The following is a 20,793-nucleotide window of genomic DNA, read 5'->3' as shown; positions in this document are numbered from 1 at the left end:
TATAGCATATTTCTAGTTACAGATAGGCAGCCCAAGTCGAAACAAAATAAAAAGGGAGGAATTTTTTAAATTTTGCTTCGACATCTAGCATAAGTTCAACACACAAAACAGCGGCGATTTGCTGTTGACAAAGGACAGCTGGACATATAAAGCGCCCCATTCCCTGCACTTAGCTTAGCTAATTGCAACGGCAGGCGGATGTGCGCATGCGTTAATCATATTAGCCAAACTCCGCCTCCACCGCCCTCTGGGCTCGCTTTGCATGCCTGCCGCCGCTGCTGCCTCTCCTGGTTGGCCGGTGGCAGGCCACGTGGCCTGTGACGCCACGCGGCAATGGGCTTTTTTTATTGGCGGAGGCGGGCCGATGCTGAAAATTTGAACGCGGCGGCGGCGGTTCCCTCAGTTGGCGAATAGGTGTCTCTCGGGTCGGCGACTGTGCGGCGGCAGGTGAGCGGAGACGGGCGGCGGTTTCTCCCTCAGGGAAGGCGAGGGAGGGCGGAAAAGGCCCCCCCTCGGTCTCCTCCCCCCCCCGCTTGTTTTTGGGAGGAGGCTTCGGCCCCGGTCCAGGCCCTCAGCGGAAGGAGGGGGGGCCGCGAAGGCCGTGAGGAACGGGAAAGCGGCTGGAGGGGGTGGCGCCCCCCCCCAAAACGAGGAGGAACCTTCCCTTGCATGCCTGTCTGCCTTGGTCCGTCTTGGGCTATTAGGCCTTAGCGTCGTGCCGTTTTTATTCCCTGCTTTTTTACCTTAAGGTGGCTTTACAGAGAAAAGCAGCTAAAAACGGGGGGGGGGGGAGGGACGGGCGGCATCTCTCTCTCTCTCTTTTTAACCAGTTAAACATTAATACAGTGGTACCTCGGGTTACATACGCTTCAGGTTACAGACTCCGCTAACCCAGAAATAGTGCTTCAGGTTAAGAACTTTGCTTCAGGATAAGAACAGAAATCGGGCTGCGGCGGCAGCAGGAGGCCCCATTAGCTAAAGTGGTGCTTCAGGTTAAGAACAGTTTCAGGTTAAGAACGGACCTCCGGAACGAATTAAGGACTTAACCCAGGGTACCACTGTACTTCGTATATGCATGCGTATATGTGCATAAAATATACTGTACAGATAATTGCAATGAGAACGGCCATGCTATAGTAATGTTGATAATGATTTATACCCCACACAGTGCCGGATTTACATAGAAGCTAAACAAGCTATAGCTTGGGGCCCCACTCTCTTGCCCCACCCCCCCAAAAAAATATTAAGGGAAAAAATTGGATGTACATTTCCAAAATATAAGAGTTCAACAGTTGTTGTTGCAACAACAGTTGTTGAACTTAACTTGTATTTTGGAACTGTACATCCAGCCTTGGTCCGTCTTTGGCTATTAGGTCTTAGCGTCGTCCCGTTTTTATTCCCTGCATTTTTACCTCAAGGTGGCTTTCAGAGAAAAGGAAAGCAGCTAAAAACGGGGGGGGGGCGGCATCTCTCTCTCTTTAACCAGTTAAACATTCATACTTCGTATATGTGCAAAAAAATATACTGTACAGATAATTGCAATGAGAACGGCCATGCTATAGTAATGATGATAATGATTTATACCCCACCCAGTGCCGGATTTACATAGAAGCTAAACAAGCTATAGCTTGGGGCCCCACTCTCTTGCCCCCACCAAAAAAAATATATAAAGGAAAAAAACTGGATGTACATTTCCAAAATATAAGTTCCACAATTACTATGATAAAATATATGTTTTGTTTAGATACCTATTAGGTCCATAAATTACTATACAGTGGTACCTCGGGTTACATACGCTTCAGGTTACACACTCCAATAAGCCAGAAATAGTGCTTCAGGTTAAGAACTTTGCTTCAGGATGAGAACAGAAATCAGGCTCTGGCGGCAGCAGGAGGCCCCATTAGCTAAAGTGGTGCTTCAGGTTAAGTACGGACCTCTGGAATGAATTAAGTACTTAAGTCCGAGGTATCACTGTATAGCATATATTCAGCACAAAAAACAGTGACAATTGGTTGTTGACAAAGGAAAGCTGGACATATAAAGGGCCCCGTTACCTTCAGTAGCTATGGGTGTCATCAAACCTAAATCCGGCCCTGACCCCACCCATTGGCTGGGTTTCCCCAGGCACTCTGGGCAGCTCCCAATAAAATATTAAAAACTTGATAAATACATCAAACATTAAAAGCTTCCCTAAACAGGGCTGCCTTCAGATTTCTTCTAAAAGTCAGATAGTTGTTTTATTTCCTTAACATCTGAAGGTATGTTCCACAGGGCTGGTGCCACACCCCAGAAGACCCTCTGCCTGGTTCCCTGTAACCTCACTTCTAGCAGTGAGGGAACCGCCAGAAGGCACTCGGAGCTGGACCTCAGTGTTCAGGCTGAACAGGGGTAAAGACGCTCCTTCAGGTATACTGGGCTGAGGCCATTTAGGGCTTTAAAGGTCAGCACCAACACTTTGACTTGTGCTCGGTAATGTACTGGGGGCCAGTGCATTAAAGCAATCTGTTCCCAAAAGCCTGTTGGAACAAGGTGGTCTTCCCTTGCATATGCCGACAGAAGGACAACAAGGAGGGAGCCATTTAACTTCTCCTGGGATGGCGTTTGAAAGCCATGGGGAGGCTAAGTGCCCTTTCAAACCACCACTTTTTTGTTCTTGTATGCCCATAGTGACTCCCTTGAAATGCTCCTGATCCAGGAGCTAAGTTTCCTCTACCACAATATGTAAGCCCAAAACACTGTACTATAATTGGGTATTAGTTGGTTAACTTACTTTTTTTTTTACGGAGGGAGACTCCAGGATGTTCCTTTTTTTTTTTTTTTTTTTTTTTTTTTGGTTATTCACTTTAAGGGATATCTATACATGTCCTTTATTTTTTTAAAAAAGTCATTCCACACCCACCGTCTCAAAACACCCTAAACTTACAGCCACAGCACCGAGTGAGAACATCCTACATTTGAAGAGATGCTTAATCTTGCTTTTGCAGTATTGCTTTTGGCAGCAAAGCTTATACTTCAATGTGGCTTAGAATAGTGTAAATGGTAACCTGAGTGACACTGAATTTTGTTTACAAGAGCTCTACACTTTAGAGAACGGATGAGAAACTGGATTTCTGAGTCCATAGGAGTTGAGTCCAATAACTTGAAGAGCCACAGGGTTTGACATATGAGACCGCAGCTTCCCACCTAGAAGTATCCAGTTGCATTAAAATAACATTGTCAGCCTAGCTATGGTTGTTAACACCTTTGCTTTCATTTCTAGAATGAGTCTGCATACCTTAAGTGGAGATAATGGTAGCAACGACATAGCTGCTGAAAGCTGTGCCATACTTTTCACATCTCCAGAAGTTGTAGGCAGACCTTCTATTCTTCGCCCATCACAGAAAGAAAATGTGCCACCAAAGGGGATGGTGAAGCCTATGAAGGTATGTCTGCTGTTACTGTCCAGCATAATTTTCTGTGTTAAAGGCCTGGTTCAACGGGTTTCTTTGGTGACAAATACGGTATTTTTCGCTCTATTGGACACAGTTATTCCCCTCCAAAAATTGAGGGAAAATGTATGTGCATCCTATGGAGCGAATGCAGGCTTGTGCCATAGCTCCGTGCAACCCCTCCGGCAGGGAGAGGCTGCACGGGGCTATGGCTTCTTTAGCCCCACGCAGCCTCTCCCTGCCGGGAGAGGCTGCACGGGGCTAAAGGGGAAGCCAAAACAGCAAGCGGGATCCATCCTGCTCACTGCCTTGGCTTGTGCCATAGCTGCGCACAACCCCTCCGGCAGGGAGAGGTTGTGCGTAGCCTGTACGCTGCTCTTTGGGGCTGGGGGGGATACCTTTTTTTCTTGATTCCCCCCCCCTAAAAACTGGGTGCGCCCTATGGTCTGGTGCGCCCTATGGTGCGAAAAATACGGTACTTGTTTCACCAAGTGCACTGACAACAGTGAGCTGACCCTTCAAGGGTCATGGACCAGCAGCAAGTGTAATGTATACACTTGCAATGGTCTTCATTATAGGTATGTGTAACATATAACCATGGAGAGGCATTACATGGCCCAAGCGTTTGATATTCAGGTCTCACTTTATTATGGGATAACTATAGCGGACAGACTTTGTAACTCATATGCAGAATTTCCCCAACTGTTACCACCATGCCTGTTGGGCGGTTGTGTTCCTTTACAGTGATAGGAATGTGAGGGAAGACTTTTTATTATAGAATTCCTTTGAAATGTACCCATCACTGTAAAGGAACACAGGATCTCTGTTGCTTAGTTATTTGTATTAGTACTAGCTCTGTTCAGTTTTTAATACTTTTAGTTGCTTAATATCTGTTCTTAATCATATTTATGGGCATCTTTATTGATGCCTTTATTATTTTATAAGCTGCCTTGAGGGCCTCCTTAGTGGAAAGGAAGGGTGTCAATATCCATGGATGTGCATGCATGTGTGCTCTCAGGGTTTGTTTGTTTTGTGTGTGTGTGTGTGTGTGTGTGTGTGTGCTTGCTCAAGTGATTTGTGTGACTTTCTCTTCCAAGGTAACTTTTCATACTCCTATGCGGGATTCTCAGACTCACAGAATCCTAAGTCCAGATAAAAGGAAGATTCCTGAAACACCTGTTATAGGAGGTGACTGCACAGATATCCCAGAGGATTTTGTCTTGTCTGCATCCAGTGCTGTGTGAGTAAATCAGATCCTCTTGATGTATTTTTAAAAAAATTAAAACTAGAAAAGGTTGTATGATTGCCCCTGTTCTCTAGAATGCTCTCTTGTAGCTGTCTTTTCTGATTCATTGAGAGAGGTGACTGACTTTTTCTTCCTAGAAGCTGACAATTGATATTTTACGGGAAGTGTTTCTTCTGGTCCTTCAAAGCTAAGAGCAGCAGCATTGACTTAAGTGCTAGAACAGATTGTTGCATTAGCCCATGATTTCTGAAGGAGTCTTCCATTTGGTGACATTTTTGGGCATTAGAAATATTGAGTGGAAACGCTGACACCAAACCCTACATACATTAAGCAAAATAGAAACATTGCCACCACCCCCATCTTCCCCCCCTCCCCCCCCCAATGTCTCAACAAATGAAACTGATTTGTAAAAATGTTATATGGAAAAAATACGAGAGACATTACACATACTTCTGTAAAACAAGAAAATCTTTAATAAAAAAGAAGCATAAAAAAAGAAATATTGAGTGGATATCATGTGAAGATTGACCTAAGTCTGCAGAAGTCATTCTCCAGGGTCTCATCTACAAGGTGGCAGTGAGTAGTGTCTAGTCCCACACTTAGTTTAGGTGCAAGATACTGTTGATGGTGTAAGCCTATGCCTATAATAGCCCAAACAAAATCGCCCACCACAAATCATATACCTACACAACCCAGAATGTGTAGATGCCATACGCTTAGTCTTTGTGTAAATTACTGACAGGTGCATGGTTCCACACCAGTAATTGCCAAAATATGTACAAACTGACTCCTGAGTGCGTGATTCAGAGTTTTGTGGCGGTGCACACCTCCATTCCTTATTTAGAGATGGTTTGTCTAATTTTTGCTTGGGCTCATACTTGGCAGTGTATTGTGCCCAGAAAATGCATTGGGGCACTTACCTGTAAATCTGGATGCAGCAATTGGGGCAACACAAAGCCACCTTTTAGGTTGCACATAGTGTCTTGCAAATGAAGCATTGGGCAGGACACTACTTAATGCCTTCTTATAGAAGACTCTCTCCTAGAGGTGTGGATATAGCGTTTGAGGTGGCCAAAAGCTTGTTTTGGGGTATACATTTCCAGTTCCACATTGAATACAATGTAGAAGACAAACACTGAAAAACCTAAGTTTGACATAAATTTTCCAGCCAAACTGAAGTGGATAGTAAATGCCCTGTTTGTAAGCATTGGGCTGCACCTAACAAAAGCCTCTTTTCCTGTGTGCCAAATGCGGCTCTTTTATTTTAATTATTCTTCAAAGGCCGTATTAACTAGCTAGTGATGGGTCTACCTTTCAACAGGAGTCAACAAACAGTTACCCTAGATGCTGATATTGCAAGTGAGAAGATAGAGGTGGAAGGAAAGGTAAATCCTGATTCTTCAGATGATGTAATGTCAGCAAAAAGCAAAGGAGCAAATATCCCTGACTTGCCTACTGACGACTTTGTGAAAATATCGTCTTTGGCAGCGTTTGCTGCAGCTGAGAAACAGGATGGCGATTCTCTTGGTGCAGTTTGCCTGCCTCAAACTGCTACAGAGAACAATCCATTTGATGAGGAAACAGGTTGCAAAACCCCATCGGCAAACAATGATGTGACAAAGCAATTTCTAAGCTCTGATTTGGCAACAGTTTCTAACGGAGTCTGCAAAACTGAGCCATTGTCCATATCCCACATACAAAATTCTCCTTCACAACACGTGCAAGGATCCTGTAGCTCTGAGAATGTCAGCTGCGGTGAAATAAAACCTTTTCAGACTGAGGAATCAGAGTGGCAAAATTCCACAGCAGTGAACAGCATCTTGCCGGAGTGTGAGGGGGAGGTTCACGTAACAAAACCTGAGTTCATAAAACTGGAACCAGATATGCTTGAAAAGGCAACTAATAAGGTATCTCCAAGGAAACCAGGCAAGGGTGCTGAAATGAAGGCTCCTTCTGGGAAACCAGCTTCAACTCGCAAAGTGTTGGAGGAAGCTGAAGAGAGAATCAACACTGCAACAAAGAGTTCTGTCCACAAAGCATCTTATAGCCTGGACTGCAATAAATTTGATGATCCTGACTTCACTCCATTAGGAGGTGTTTCAAAAATGCAAAATTCCCTTGAGTGTCCTATGCCCAGAACTAAAACAACAGATACCCAGGAGGATAGTATTTTGTCCAAAGCAGGCTTTCTTCAAGCACAGTTGCACAATCAACCGGATGACTTTGGAGCTGCAGAACTATTAATTGAGAAATTGTAAGTATTTTAACACTAAATCTGGAGCAGTCCTGGGCTTGGGAAATGAAGTAGTACAAACTAAAAAATCTTGCAACTTTATATCAATCCCAAAAACTAGCACGTTAGAGAACCCAAGACAGGTAGGGGAAGAAAACAGCATACTTTGGAACTATTCAGGCTTCTCTTATCATTTCATTCTACTCAGTTCTGTGTAGTAGAACTAGCTATAAACTCTTTAATAACATTCTTAAGGAAGACAGTGTTCATAAACAGTCTTGTTCTTCTCCAAGGACCTTAAGGTGGTGTAGTTAACATGTCACCCCCACAACAACTCTGTGAGGTATTTTGGACTGAGAGGCAGTGGCTGCCCCAAGGTCACCCAGCGTGCTTCAAGGCCAAGTGGGGATTTGAACCCTGGTGTTCCAGGTCTTAGTTTGACACTAGTGATTATCCCGCACATCAAAAGACAGGTTCTTGCTAAAAATGGTGGTATTTTAAATATAGTACAATTGCATCTTGCATGGGCGTTGCGTTCTGTGGGTGGCATGTGTATATATAAAACTTCTATACTGTAACTACCCCCTTGGAACTGCCCCCACGACCATCCTTACCTTTCAAGGAAGGCAGAGAGCTTTGAAAATCTCCCATCATGCTTCCTGGGCTCTGGGATGCTCCCATGTGATTTGCAGGACCATTCGAGCTCCTGCAAGAGCATCCCAGAACCCAGTGAGCAAGGCGGAGAGCTTAAAAGCTCTTTCAGTGATGGGGGAAACCCAGGGGCACAGGAGGAGCTTTTAAGCTCTCTACCCTGCATATGATTGAGGGATTGGGGTGCAAATAATAACCTGGCTGCCTTTCTGCTATGCAAGATTGAAATTGCGCAAGTTATACTGTCTGTGCACAAAATTGAATTATAAAGTTATGGAAGGTACAGTGGTACCTTGGGTTACATACGCTTCAGGTTACAGACTCCGCTAACCCAGAAATAGTACCTTGGGTTAAGAACTTTGCTTCAGGATGAGAACAGAAATCGTGCGGCGGCGGCGGCAGGAGGCCCCATTAGCTAAAGTGGTGCTTCAGGTTAAGAACAGTTTCGGGTTAAGAACGGACCTCCAGAACGAATTAAGTACTTAACCCGAGGTACCACTGTCATTTATTTATAAAGCACGTTGAACCAAGCTTTGTTAGCTGCCAGGTTCTATAACATATGCTGTCTTGTTCCCTATAGGAAAGAGAGAGATGAGCAGGTTATAGCTGAAGACCAAGCTGTGGTTGAAGCAGAAACTCCAGCTGAACCGTCAGTGGATTTGATGGTATGATATGACCCTGTGTACATTGTTATACCTGCACTCAAAGCTGTGCATACTTGCCAAAATGGAAAACAAAACTGCACAAGCATTCAGTTTCAAAGCTGAATTCTGTCACCTGCATAGGCAAGTTTTGCATATGCTTGTGGTGCTTTTGAATCACCCCTGCTAGTCATGGTGAGTGAGAGGCACTATGCAGAGCAGGAAATCCTATCTCAGTCTTGGTCGTTTGAAGTAAACACGAACATACTTCTGAGATTTCAACAGATGTACTACTTGGCCAATTTATTTTATTTAACAGATGTAAATACCACTTGATTGTAGTAAAACCTCTTAAGTGTTTTTAAAATAAACTTTGAAGTCCATGAAGCCTTAATGGCTAGAAATCCTGCCCTCTTTCTGGAAAGTTAAGATGCTCAGGATTCTGCACAGAATACCACATTCTGTACTTTTGGAATAATAAATGGCTCCTCTTGTTCTTAACGGAGTATTGCATTTCCAAACAACAACAAAACCCCACCCTCTCCACTTCCCTCATTCAGATTCCAAAAGTAAAATTATTTGCTCTAGAAGGCATTAAAGTTATGTTAGTTTTATGCATTCTGTATGACTTCATGGAAAGCGGAGCTTTTGCTATGTCTGTAATAACAATGCTGTCTGCTTGGAAGTATTTTCCATTGCTTCCAGTGGTCTAATTCCCAGGTAAATGGGTATAGGGTTGTAGTCACAGTCAGCAACAAAGTACTTTTGCCTTGCAAAATAGAATAATCCTGCTGCTACTGAGGCCTGTAGGTCATTTATCTCATTTGATGCAGCGATATAATAGTGGTCACCATACTGCTATAGTAAAGTTTTTATTAATACTAGTTCATTCACCTTTTATAAGAAGACTTGTGGTATTTGAATAATAAATCCATGATCTTAAAGACCTTGTAATCAAGTTCCAGAATTCAAGGGAAAGCAATAATATTGCTAATATAACAACCTTGCGGAAGACAAACACTTTTTAATGTAACACTAAAAAGGTAAAGGTACCCCTGCCTGTACGGGCCAGTCTTGACAGACTCTAGGGTTGTGCGCTCATCTCACTCTAGAGGCTGGGAGCGAGCGCTGTCCGCAGAAACTTCCGGGTCATGTGGCTAGCGTGACGAAGCTGCTCCGGCGAACCGGCACCAGAGCAGCACACGGAAACGCCATTTACCTTCCCGCTAGAAAGCGGTACCTATTTATCTACTTGCACTTTGACGTGCTTTCGAACTGCTAGGTGGGCAGGAGCTGGGACCGAAGACGGGAGCTCACCCCGCCGCGGGGATTCGAACCGCCGACCATGCGATCGGCAAGTCCTAGGCGCTGAGGTTTTACTCACAGTGCCACCCGCGTCCCAATGTAACACTACTTACATACAAAAAAGCAGCCGTCTGCAATGGCAAAATGACTTTTTAAAATGTGTTTATTGATTTTTGAGAACTTGGTTCTCTGCCCCAAGCTACTCAGTAAAGTGAAGAGGAGCAATTACCCTACTGTGCGATTTATTTCATCTCTCCACTTTAAGGAATATTTTCATTAAACTTTGCTTCTTAGGGTAACTTGTCTTTAAATGGAGAGTTGCCTGGAGATGGCTTTTTGCTCCAGCCTTCTTGTGAAAGGCCAGCAACAGTAATGCATGAAAACAACCAGGTTGCAGATACAGAAAACGAAGAGTTCCGATCACCCTCAGAAGGTAAGAGTAGTTGAAACTATGGACCTTTTAGGCCCTGCTAATTATTGTGCAGGATTTTTCTAGTTTGTCATACCTAATTTTGTTTCCCATGCTTGGGGCAATTACATAGAGCACAAACAAACAGACATCATAAGTAAAATTAACAGATTTATTATAAAGATTTTGAGTGTCACCTAGTCCAACCCACTGCAATGCAGGAATCTCAGCTAGATGACAGGTGGCCACCCAGCACCTCAAAGGAAGGGGAGTCCACCATCTCCCACTGTTGAACAGCTTTTACCTGATGTTCAGTAGGAATCTCCTTATAATCCATTGGTTTGCATCCTAACTTCTGGAGCAGGAGAAAACAAGCTTGCTCCATCTTCCATGTGACAGCCCTTTAGATATTTGAAGATAGCTATCATATCTTCTCCTATGAAGACCGCTTTGCAGGAGTTTGTCTTAAGGATCCGCCCCCCCCCCCAAATCAGTGTGCAAATATTTGTCGATAAAGCACTATTGTGACTGTCTTCATGTGCTACCCTGATTGGAGGACAGACTACTGCCATTCTCAAAGTTCTGCAAAGCACTTGCCGCGCACGCCTAGTATAGCTTTTTATTCATTTATATATATAGCTTAATTCTAAAAAATAATAATAATCTTCTAAGTAGTTTACGAATATGTGCTTCCAGCTTTCATTGAAGTTCCAGGCACAGCCATGGATCCCATAAAGCGAGGGGCTGGGAACCTGTAGCCTGCCAGATTCTGATAATTGACCACAGGGTCCCCATCCCTCATCTAGCCACATGTGACTCCAAAAGTTTTCAGAATAATGTTAGATCTGAACCTTTGATCTGTTCCTTCATGATTAAATCATAAGTTAAATAAATTTAAATGAAAAGTAGAAAGAGCTGAACTGTGCCTAGTAACTCCCAAAAGGTGCACAGGCTACTACAAATTGCAGGAAGGTACGCTTTCACTTCTCATCTCCAGAAAGGACTATCTTATCTTTGCCCATGCTACTTCTAGTTTTAATAACATATAAACCATTGCTTTCTGCATTTATTAACACATTTGTTTAGTTCTAGGACTCAATATTGAAGTGGACTATCTGGAACAATTTGGAAGGGCCTCAGTAAGTAACCATTATGTGAACTGATTTTAAGATTTTTACAGCAATGAGCTACTATACTAGAACAGTCTATAAAAGAGAGTTAAAGGTATTTCTCTCAAGCAGAGGAGACTTAGGCTGAAGTAGATACTCCTAAGGATCTGAATGCAATTGCAGAGGAGAGCTCTAAACGTCTACCTGCCACTATAAACTCAGTGTTATGTATATTTTCTCATTTACACAAGAGCTAAACTTGCTTTGTGGCAAAACACTGCCCTGTCTCCATTCTCTTCCAGTTAAACTATATGCTGCTTAAATCACAAAACAGATATAGAAGAATCTACTTTTATTGGGTTGCTTTATAGTTGTATCAAAACTTCCTTGGTTGTGGGATAATCTTTAATACAACTTGGAAGAGCTGTACCCCAAACAATCACATCTTTGGCTGACTGACTTGTGCCTGTACGTCGCTTACTTACAAACTCCTTCCCCATAGTTTAAAGAATCTGTCTTGAGGAAGCAATCTCTGTACTTGAAATTTGATCCACTGCTCAGTGAAAGCCCTAAGAAAAGTGCTGCTGGTGCTAATGAACCTGCAGTTCGAAATGGGTAAGCATTCAATTTTTAGTGCTCTTCAATTTTGGAGCCTATTTAGGATTGTTTCAGTATTTTTTCTTATTTTAAATTAGACCATCTAGAGAAATGGCAGTCAATGAAATAAAAACATCTAAACCTGAAGAAAAGTCATTGGGACTAGACCTTCTAGGAGCTTCAACAGATCTGGTAAGTACCATTTAAATATCCCCAGTAGTTTGCAGATACAGGTGGTTTGTACCGTATTTTTCGCACCATAGGGCACACCGGACCATAGGGCGCACCTAGTTTTGGGAGGCGGAAAATAAAAATTTATTCTGGGGTAACCGCGCCAAGCCTCTTCAGGGCAGCGGGATGAAGGCTCCCCCTGCCCAAAGAGGCTGCGCAGGGCTAAAGCAGAAGCCAGGACAGACGCGTCACTGAAGGGGCACTGCGCCTTCTCTCTCTCTGCGCAGCGCCCCTCCTTCACAGGAGAGGTGCTGCGCAGAGAGGGAGAAGGCGCAGCGCCCTTCAGCGAAGCTGGAGAAGGAACAGAAGAAGACCCTTCTGTTCCTCCTCCGGCTTCTCTGGACAGGTGCGTTGCTCAAGGGGCGCTGCGCCTTCTCTCTCTCTGCGCAGCGCCTCTCCTTCACAGGAGAGGCGCTGCGCAGAGAGGGAGAAGGCGCAGCGCCCTTCAGCGAAGCTGGAGAAGGAACAGAAGGAGACCCTTCTCTTCCTCTTCGGCTTCCAGGACAGGCGCGTCGCGACGAAGCCAAGGAGCCTGCATTCGCTCCATAGGACGCACACACATTTCCCCTTCATTTTTGGAGGGGAAAAAGTGCGTCCTATAGAGCGAAAAATACGGTAATTTTTTAAAAAAAGATCAACACATTGGCTCAGTTCAGAAATAGTATGAAATCATGGTTTCCTGCTGTTGTGTGGATGAGCCATGGTGAACCTCAGGCTTGTATGCTGAAAGAGGTCAGAAGCATTACATTTTAAACTCAAATGAACCAATTACGGGTTTTTAAAACGTTTAACAGTTTAGACATCAAGGGAACTATGGTTTGTCTTGATTCAGCTTGATGCATCTTAAATAGAGTATCTGTTAGCACAAAAATGCATTATAAAAGTACCACATGTAAATGTGTTTTTAAATTCTTGTCACAGGTCAGAGGTTCTCCAGATATTCCAACCACTAAGGATATTTCATTTTTGCCTTCTGCGCTGCCTACTGAAGCTATTGTGGAAGTGTTGAAATACACTCAGCAAGACATGGATACAGCTATCGAAAGGGTTAAACTTGAGAAGGACACGGTTATCAAAAAGCTTACTTGCGAGGTGAGAACATGGGAAGGAATATTTAAGTTGATACTATTTAGAAAGATACCGTTTAGAATGGCTTTTGATTTCCTGCTGGCTACAAGCTTGTGACCGATAACATTTGCCCACCTTGCAAGACTTTTCTGCAGATTTTCTTTACCAATGGGAGTTTTCAAACTGATCTTTGGAACACTAATCAAATTAGTTCCATCTAATGCTCCTGATCAATATAAACCACCAGTGTCATTTGCTTTTGCTTTTTTCCTTGAGTGATTATAAATAAATGGTTTCCTCAAAGGGCCCATACAAAAGAGAGTAAGCTTGCTTATCAAATGCTACAGTTGTCCTTAAGGTAGAATGAGGTCTAGCCCAAGGACTTTTCTGCATGTTGCTTTGATTCTAGCCCAGATCTAAAGTGACATCCATTACTGTTACGCTCTCATTTTGGGGACCCTGTGGTTTCAGGTACAAGAAAAGGAGATGGAAGCTTTGGAATGGGAAAGGAAGCATCACAAGATCTATTTGGAAAATAAAGAAATGGGGTAGGTGTACAACTGGGATACAGAAGCATGTTCTATGGTTGCTTTCTCACGGGACTTAAATACCACCAAATATATAGACCCATTTCAACTGGTATCTGACTCTTCCTTGGGCAGTGCTGGATACCTGTTGGACTGACTGGGATGATTGTTCTGCCCAAGGTGCCTCTGTCATTGCTGCCTCCTCACCTTTGCCATGGCTGCTAATCCTCCTAACTTCCTTCCCCTCAGCTGTTGAACTGTTTTGGCTCTGCTGATGCGGCAAAAGTGCCAGACATGCCTCAGGCTCCCCTTGAGCCTCACTCTGAGAAATGGCTGGGGCCCTTCCTTGGAGCAAGGCATTCTGGGCAACGTGGCCTAGGAGGGGTCCTGTGCATAGCTGTCAACTTTCAGATTTGAAAATAAGGGACCAGCAGCCTCGAAAATAAGGGATCAGCAGCCAAAATAAGGGATTTTGCTGTTGTGAAGAGTTACATTCACTGGTAGGATTGACAGATGCTGTCAATCCGGCATGAGGCTGTTGCAGCGGCGGCGCAGCCGTTAAAGCACCGCCCTTCTGCATCCCTCCCCGTCCCCTCCTTTTCCTCCTCCCTCAGGCCGCCTCCTCAGCTGCCACCACTGCTCCCGCCTCCGGGCTCGCGGGCAGCATGGGCGAGAGTCTCCGTCCCTTCCCTCTCTCGGGCGGGGAAGGGCCAATGGTACTCCTCGCGCCAGGACGACGGCGCCAGCACACGCTCTCTCTCACAGCGGAGGATCCCGAGCCGCTGCTTCCCTCCCGAGCCGGGCGAGCATGAAACCCGGGAAATTTAAGGAACATCATCAATAAGGGACAGCAGCGGGACACGGCGCTGGGATAAGGGAGTTTCCCACTATATAAGGGACGGTTGACAGCTATGGTCCTGTGCTGCTGAAGCTTTGCTGATTATTAAAGTAACTTTGAGTCAGGGCATTGGTCCGTCTCGCCCAGGATCTTCTGCACTGACTGGCAACTACTTTCCGGGATTTTGGGCGGGCCATGTTTCATTATTGGCAAATGAAACACCTGTTTTGGTCTAGATCCTCCATGAGTTGCCTAACTTCACTAGGACCATCTTTGTTACGAGGGGCAAATTATTCTTATTTGCGGCTTATCTCAAAAGGAGAGGGAACTGTCACCACTACCACTACAGTGGAGATAAAAAATTGCAATTAAAAACAACAGAAAAATAGGAAGAGTCACCCAGTGCAAGATGGCCTTTCTTCAAGTAGGAAGCTTAGCGTTCTGGGTCCTTAGTGCCAAGAACCGGGACTCTGGCAAAATCCTATAATCTTTCTTGCTATACATATTAAAATAAGCTCTTTCTCTCTTTTAGAACAATTGTTGCAGAGTTTGAAGTTACCGTAGCACAAGTGATGGGTAAGTATAAATTACAAAAGCATAAAGGCAGGTGTGCTTTGTACTGAATCATATCACTGTTATATCTGGCCAGAACTATATGCTGACTACCAGCAGCTTTCAAAGGCTCCCATCCAGATGGGAGTTGTTGTTGTTGGGGTGGTTTTTTGTTTGTTTGTTTGTTTGTTTTTTGAGGCCTGCTACAACTGAGGGATTCAACCTTGGAAACTTTGTGTGCAAAGCGTGTGCTCTACCATCGTGTATTCCTACTCCAAAGACATGTTTTGAGAGTCTTCAGCTTCATTCTTGCCAAACTTTTCAAAAAGACTAGGAAAGCACAGGAACTGAGAATCACAGAAGTATGGGACAGCAACAGAGATTCGAGATTACTTGATATTGGCTTAGCCCAGTCTTTCTCAAACATGGTCCCCCAAATGTACAGCTTCCATCATCCCTAGCTATCAGGACCAGTCAGGGATGAAGGAAGTTGTAGTCCAACATCTTGGGGGGGGGGCATGTTTGAGAGAGGCTTGTTTAGCCCATCAGCTTAATTTAGAAGAAATTGACTGTTAGTCTTTGGTATATATATATATATATATATATATATATATATATATTAAAAAACCAAAGTGTTGTTTCCGAGACAAATACATAACTAAAAAAAATGTGGTATGCAATCATCCACATGGCATCAAAAACATACTAGGAAAATCTTTTATGTTACAGATTAAGTCTCACATCCACAGGGAATAGTTCAATCTAAGTGTTAAGATGATTGTTCCATAGTGGCTGCTTCTATTAATAAACTTGAACTTGAACTAGGACACGGTGGGGAATCTGACCCTCCAGATGTTGCCGGACTCTAGCTTCCATTAGCCCTAGACAGCATGGCAAATGGTCAGGGATAATGGGAATTGGAGTCCAGGAACATGTGGTTCACCCACTCTTCTAAGGGACAGCATTAATTTGTATATTTCATTATTATAGGCTAATTGTCCTCTTAAGACACTGAAAACTAGTGAGGCCTAGCTGCTGACAGAAGCCAGTTTTATATGCATTATTTGAATATGAACTTAAGAGGAAGCTGTTCAAACAATGCAGGGCTTCTGAAAACTGGGTCTCCAGCTATTTTTGGACTACAATTCCCATCACCCTGATCACTGGTCTTGCTAACTCAGGGTGATGGGAGTTGTAGTTCAAAAACAGCTGGAGACCTGAGTTTCAGAAACCCTGTTCTATTTTGTTGCACATTGTGTCCTAAATTCTGCACCATGGAATCTATATCTGACATTTCTGAATATCTGCAGCCTTTCTTGAGGTTACTTGAAAACTGCCTTTCCTAAGACATGGGAGTAATGGGGCACTTCTACACAAAGATCTCTGGACTGTTGTCTGTTTTGGATCCTAGAGAGCAAGCAGTGCGTTTCATTTGTATCTATCTGTTTCTCTAGAGAATTCCCAGAAAGAAAAGGAGCTTGCCCAGAAAGAACTGCAGAAAGTACTGGATGAAAAACGGCAGATTAGCTCTGATCTGAATTCTGTGGAAAAATCATTGTCTGAGCTCTTCAAACGATTTGAAAAGCAGAAGGAGGCAATAGAAGGATATCAGAAAGTGAGCATTTCTAACTCGGCCAGCCACTTAGGTTTCTTGTTTCTTTAAACACGGGTCTCCCACTTTGGCTTTCTTACAGAGCCCCCGGTTGTTTCATGGACTATTGACCTGTACACCACTGCTTTATTCTTCCGCTGCCACCAACCAGGTTTCTTCGGGTGAAATACTGAGTCTCAGTCAGGTTGTAAAGTCAACAACGAAGATTAAAGTTTATTGAAGAACAAACAAGTTTTAAATACGTTCAGAACGGTTTCTCAAATGCACGCCCTTAACTAGATGTGGCACTATCTCACTGTCACACTCTTCTCTCTCAGTTCTATCCCTGTCTCTCACTCTATCTGTCACAACCACTGTGTTCGACTTTCACTGGCTCTGTCTGACTCCTCTCCCAATGGTAAAACCCCTGGGCTGAGCCTCAAAACCAGGTAGGCTCCGCCTCTGAGCTTTCTCATTGGTCAATCTACATTAACCATTTCCATCCCCCTGTACAAACATAATCACAAGGAGTGGTTAAACACCACACCCACCTTTGCAACTTTTAAGCCTGCAAAGCCAATGTGTCTCCCTGATTACACATTACATTTCAACACGTATGTAACAACTATAACTGTGGAAGCATGCTATTTTGCGATCCTGTTAGGAAGACTGCACTGTATTTTAATTACTAAGGGGGGGGGGGGACTTGGAAAGCGTGGTTCATCTTTGGTTGAAAATAAATTCATTTACTACTACGAATATCAAAATAATTGCAGAGTAAAATGTAAAGCAGCACTCTCCAACCTTTTTGGACCAGGGCTGGATGGGGGGATAGCATAAGAAAACTGGAGATACAGTGGTACCTCTGGTTAAGTACTTAATTCGTTCTCAAGGTCCGTTCTTAACCTTAAACGGTTCTTAACCTGAAGCACCATTTTAGCTAATGGGGTCTCCTGCTGCTGCCGCACCACCGGAGCATGATTTCTGTTCTCATCCTGAAGCAAAGTTCTTAACCTGAGGCGCTATTTCTGGGTTAGCGGAGTCTGTAACCTGAAGCGTATGTAACCCGGGGTACTACTGTACTGCAGTCATCACTGCTTTCCCAATCCCAGGCAGCCTCATGTTTGACATGGGAAGTTGCTTATGTCCTGCTGGTCGTAATTGTGGGGATCATACAAAAATCTCTCTCTCTCTCTCTCTCTCTCTCTCTCTCTCTCTCTCTCTCTCACACACACACACACACACACACACACACACACACATACACACACACACACAGAGAGAGAGAGAGAGAGAGTGTGTTGCTGTCTAATACAGAGCATTTCTCAGTACCAGGAACAATATACAAGGTGGCTACTATTATTTAGTTAGTTAGTTTACTGCTCTTCATCCATAGATTTTTCTTACACCAATACAGAAAAAGCTGCACTTGCATTTCTCCCTCTCTTGTGCAGATGATGCATACGGACCACACAGCAACCTCTCCCTCTCCGCCCAAGCGCATTCCCTTAATCACACACTGAGCATATTTTAGTAAAACCCTCTATGGATGAAGGGCTGCTATTCTACCCACACACCCATACTATTCTTAAAAACAAACCAGAAAAACGCACAAGGACACCCGCAGGTGCTACATTGCCAATCCCTGCTTTAAAGGACCAGACATCAATAATGCTAGATGAGCTTCATTGGTGCCAAATGTAGTATTTGCTGAGATGTTGGTTCTGGACAGGAAACCAAAGAAACGGTATGGAAGGTTTTCTGTTATCCCAAATGTCTTAAAGTGTTATTACTTGATATAGCACAGGTGGCACACATGCATTCAACTTGTTTTCTTCTGAATACAAACAGTATAGCTTTCTATATTACAGTGCACTTGTAGAGGTTTTAACAGAATTTTGCTGAATGTGTAATTTGTGGTGTTGGTGCAGAGTGATTCTACTTTTTGACAGATCAAGATTTGGGCTTGCCCTCGCAATTATTTTTAAGAGGTCCTCTCCCCTCTGAAATGGCCTGGGTGTGTGTTTTTTTTCTTCTTCTAGAATGAAGAGGCTTTGAAAAAATGTGTTGAGGATTACAATACAAGACTTAAGAAGGAGGAACAGAAATATCAAGCATTGAAGGCCCACGCAGAAGAAAAGCTATGCCGGTGAGTAATGAGGTGTTGAAATCTGGCCGTCCTTCAGATTGTGGTGCATTTAAGTAAAGCACCCATGTTATCTAAGAAGCTAATATTCCTGAATGCCTTTTTGACAGGGCAAATGAAGAGATTGCCCAAGTACGAAGCAAAGCCAAAGCCGAAGAGGCAGCGCTCCAAGCCAGTTTGCGCAAAGAACAGATGAGAGCCCAGTCGCTAGAGAGCAGCCTTGAGCAAAAGGTCAGTCATAAATTCTCATTGGAGCTTGGGACTGTTAGTGTTCAAGCAGAGGACTGTTAGTTCAAGCAGAGGAGTGGAGGGGCCGCCTTCCAAAGGCTTTGCCGCTTGCAAATTAAATCCATACCTGCAAAACACATCTGAAGTCCGTATTTTATGAAAATCTTAACAGCTGATCCGCTAAGCTGCTTAACAGCTGATCCGCTAAGCCGCTTATCAGCTGATCCGCTAAGCCGCTAATGGGCTTGCTTCGCAAGACGAAAAAACCGCAAGACAAAGAGACTCGCGGAATGGATTCTTTTCGTCTTGCGAGGCACCACTGTATTCCAGACACAAGCACCTCTCAGGCGTCTCCTTGCATTTTGCTACTTAAAAATGAGGCCCACTGTGCAAACTATTCTAATCTGTAAAAAAATATGGGTGACTTTTCTGAATATTTGTGCAACTCCTACAGTCTCTGATACTTCTTCTCTTTTCACAGACAAAGGAAAACAACGAACTCACAAAAATCTGTGAAGACTTGATTTCCAGGATGGTGCAAAAATGAGCGAAATTGTTGCATCACACAATTCCTGTTTTATTTCTAATTTCACAAGTCTGTGCTTTGAATAGTTTAATTACAAAAAATAACTACTAACTTGCACTGATTTGTCTATTAATGTTGGTTTTTATGAGATACAAAAAACAACTGAATGCCCATGTCTGTATTTTTGTATGTAAATAAAGCTTTTTGTGCACTTTGAGGTTTTAGTTTGGTTTTTAACTCTCCTGGAAGTCGTCAAATGACAAGTGCCCTGCCGATTGCTTTCCTTACTCAGACTACAATTTGTTTCTCTTGCTACCTAGTAGATGTAGACAGCCTTGAGTCTCCAAAGATGTTGATTCCCATGTGAAAGGAAATGGCAAGATTTTTTTTTTTTCCTTCATGGAAAACTAAATGAGCACCCTCTTGTTGACACCACTTGCTGACTGGAGAATAGCAGTGGCTCTTGAGTGATTTGTGAAAGCAGAGTGTGTTGAAGGGCCATTCTGCAATGTATTCCTCTTGTACAACCCCATGGAAATAATATGGGCTGGGAATTCTTTCAGAACTAACCTTATATTCTTAAATGAAATGTTCCAGTTTGAACAAACTGACTAGTGTAGTATGTGGATGGAAAAAAAGTTTTACTTGCTATGGACAAGATTAGGGAGAACATACTCAAAATGTTGCATAGCTGGTATTTAAAATAAGATAAGCCCACAGCTTTCGCCCCTATGCTGGAGGGGCTGTAACTGTATTGGTGCTATGTTTAATATATAGTGGACATGTGACGTGATCAAACCTGTCTGTGGTGCTGTATTTCAGGAGCTAAGCTTAATAACACAACAGGACATACAGAATACTCCTCAGCTTGCTTTCCCCCACGGTAGCAGGTAGTTTTTCTTGCAACCTGGCAATGAATAGCTCAAAGCTGGGAAAGCCGGGGCAATTTACATATGCATAACTGGAGACGAAAAGTATGAACAGTTGCATTCACGGAAAAACTTACAAAGCAAGTAAAACATTAAAAGGACAACAGGCGGATGATGGCTTTCTGAAAATCTGGTATACATTAATATGCATGTGAACAAACAATCAGATGTGACGTCCTCCTTCGACATATTCCCACAGCAACCCAGGTCATGTGGGCAGGGAGGGGGGGTTGCAGTGATTTTTAGAAAGTCATTAGTTTGCACCAGGCGTCCTATTGGGAAGACCCAGTTTTCTGAGTGCATGTTCTGGAAGTTGGGCAATAGGGGCAGTACAGGATTCCTTTTGGTGTACCGACCTCCCCGCTGCACCAAGGATTCCCTGCCCGAGCTGCTTCAGGTCGTGGCGGATGTTCTCCTGGAGACACCTAGCTTGGTCGTCCTAGGGGATTTTAACATCCATGCCGACACGACCTTACAAGGGGCAGCTCAGGACTTCGTGGAAAGCATGGCCTCCATGGGGCTGTCCCTGAATAAGTCT

At 43.7% G+C, this 20,793-nt stretch overlaps 1 protein-coding gene across 5 annotated transcripts; it reads left to right on the top strand.

Annotated features, from left to right (window-relative positions):
* Window positions 1-357: 357 nt before the first annotated feature.
* TACC3 (transforming acidic coiled-coil containing protein 3) lies at window positions 358-19,543 on the top strand. Of its 5 annotated transcripts, none has more exons than XM_083738320.1 (16): window positions 358-447; window positions 3,260-3,422; window positions 4,526-4,668; window positions 5,996-6,928; window positions 8,139-8,223; window positions 9,799-9,937; window positions 11,000-11,052; window positions 11,525-11,637; window positions 11,718-11,811; window positions 12,772-12,942; window positions 13,390-13,466; window positions 14,816-14,859; window positions 16,290-16,450; window positions 18,469-18,575; window positions 18,683-18,803; window positions 19,282-19,543. In XM_083738320.1, the coding sequence occupies exons 2-16, from the start codon at window positions 3,261-3,263 to the stop codon at window positions 19,345-19,347; spliced, it is 2,469 nt and encodes an 822-aa protein (XP_083594446.1). In that variant the 5' UTR covers window positions 358-447; window position 3,260; the 3' UTR covers window positions 19,348-19,543. The 5 variants fall into 5 exon arrangements, with proteins under 5 accessions (XP_083594446.1, XP_083594449.1, XP_083594447.1 ...); XM_083738321.1 differs by lacking the exon at window positions 358-447 and adding an exon at window positions 570-685; XM_083738319.1 differs by lacking the exon at window positions 358-447 and adding an exon at window positions 2,666-2,721.
* The last annotated feature ends 1,250 nt before the right edge of the window (window positions 19,544-20,793 follow it).

Source organism: Podarcis gaigeae (genome assembly GCF_964106915.1).
Source record: "Podarcis gaigeae genome assembly, chromosome: 5".
In the NCBI taxonomy this organism is placed as follows: domain Eukaryota; kingdom Metazoa; phylum Chordata; class Lepidosauria; order Squamata; family Lacertidae; genus Podarcis; species Podarcis gaigeae.
This window is presented reverse-complemented; position numbering and strand designations above follow the sequence as displayed.

Coding starts and splice junctions, on each gene's coding strand:
- TACC3 (XM_083738319.1), top strand. CDS start 2,681: ATGCTCCTGATCCAGGAGCTAAGTTTCCTCTACCACAATAT. Junction 3,423..4,525: donor GGATGGTGAAGCCTATGAAG/GTATGTCTGCTG, acceptor TTCTCTTCCAAG/GTAACTTTTCATACTCCTAT. Junction 13,467..14,815: donor TTGGAAAATAAAGAAATGGG/GTAGGTGTACAA, acceptor TCTCTCTTTTAG/AACAATTGTTGCAGAGTTTG.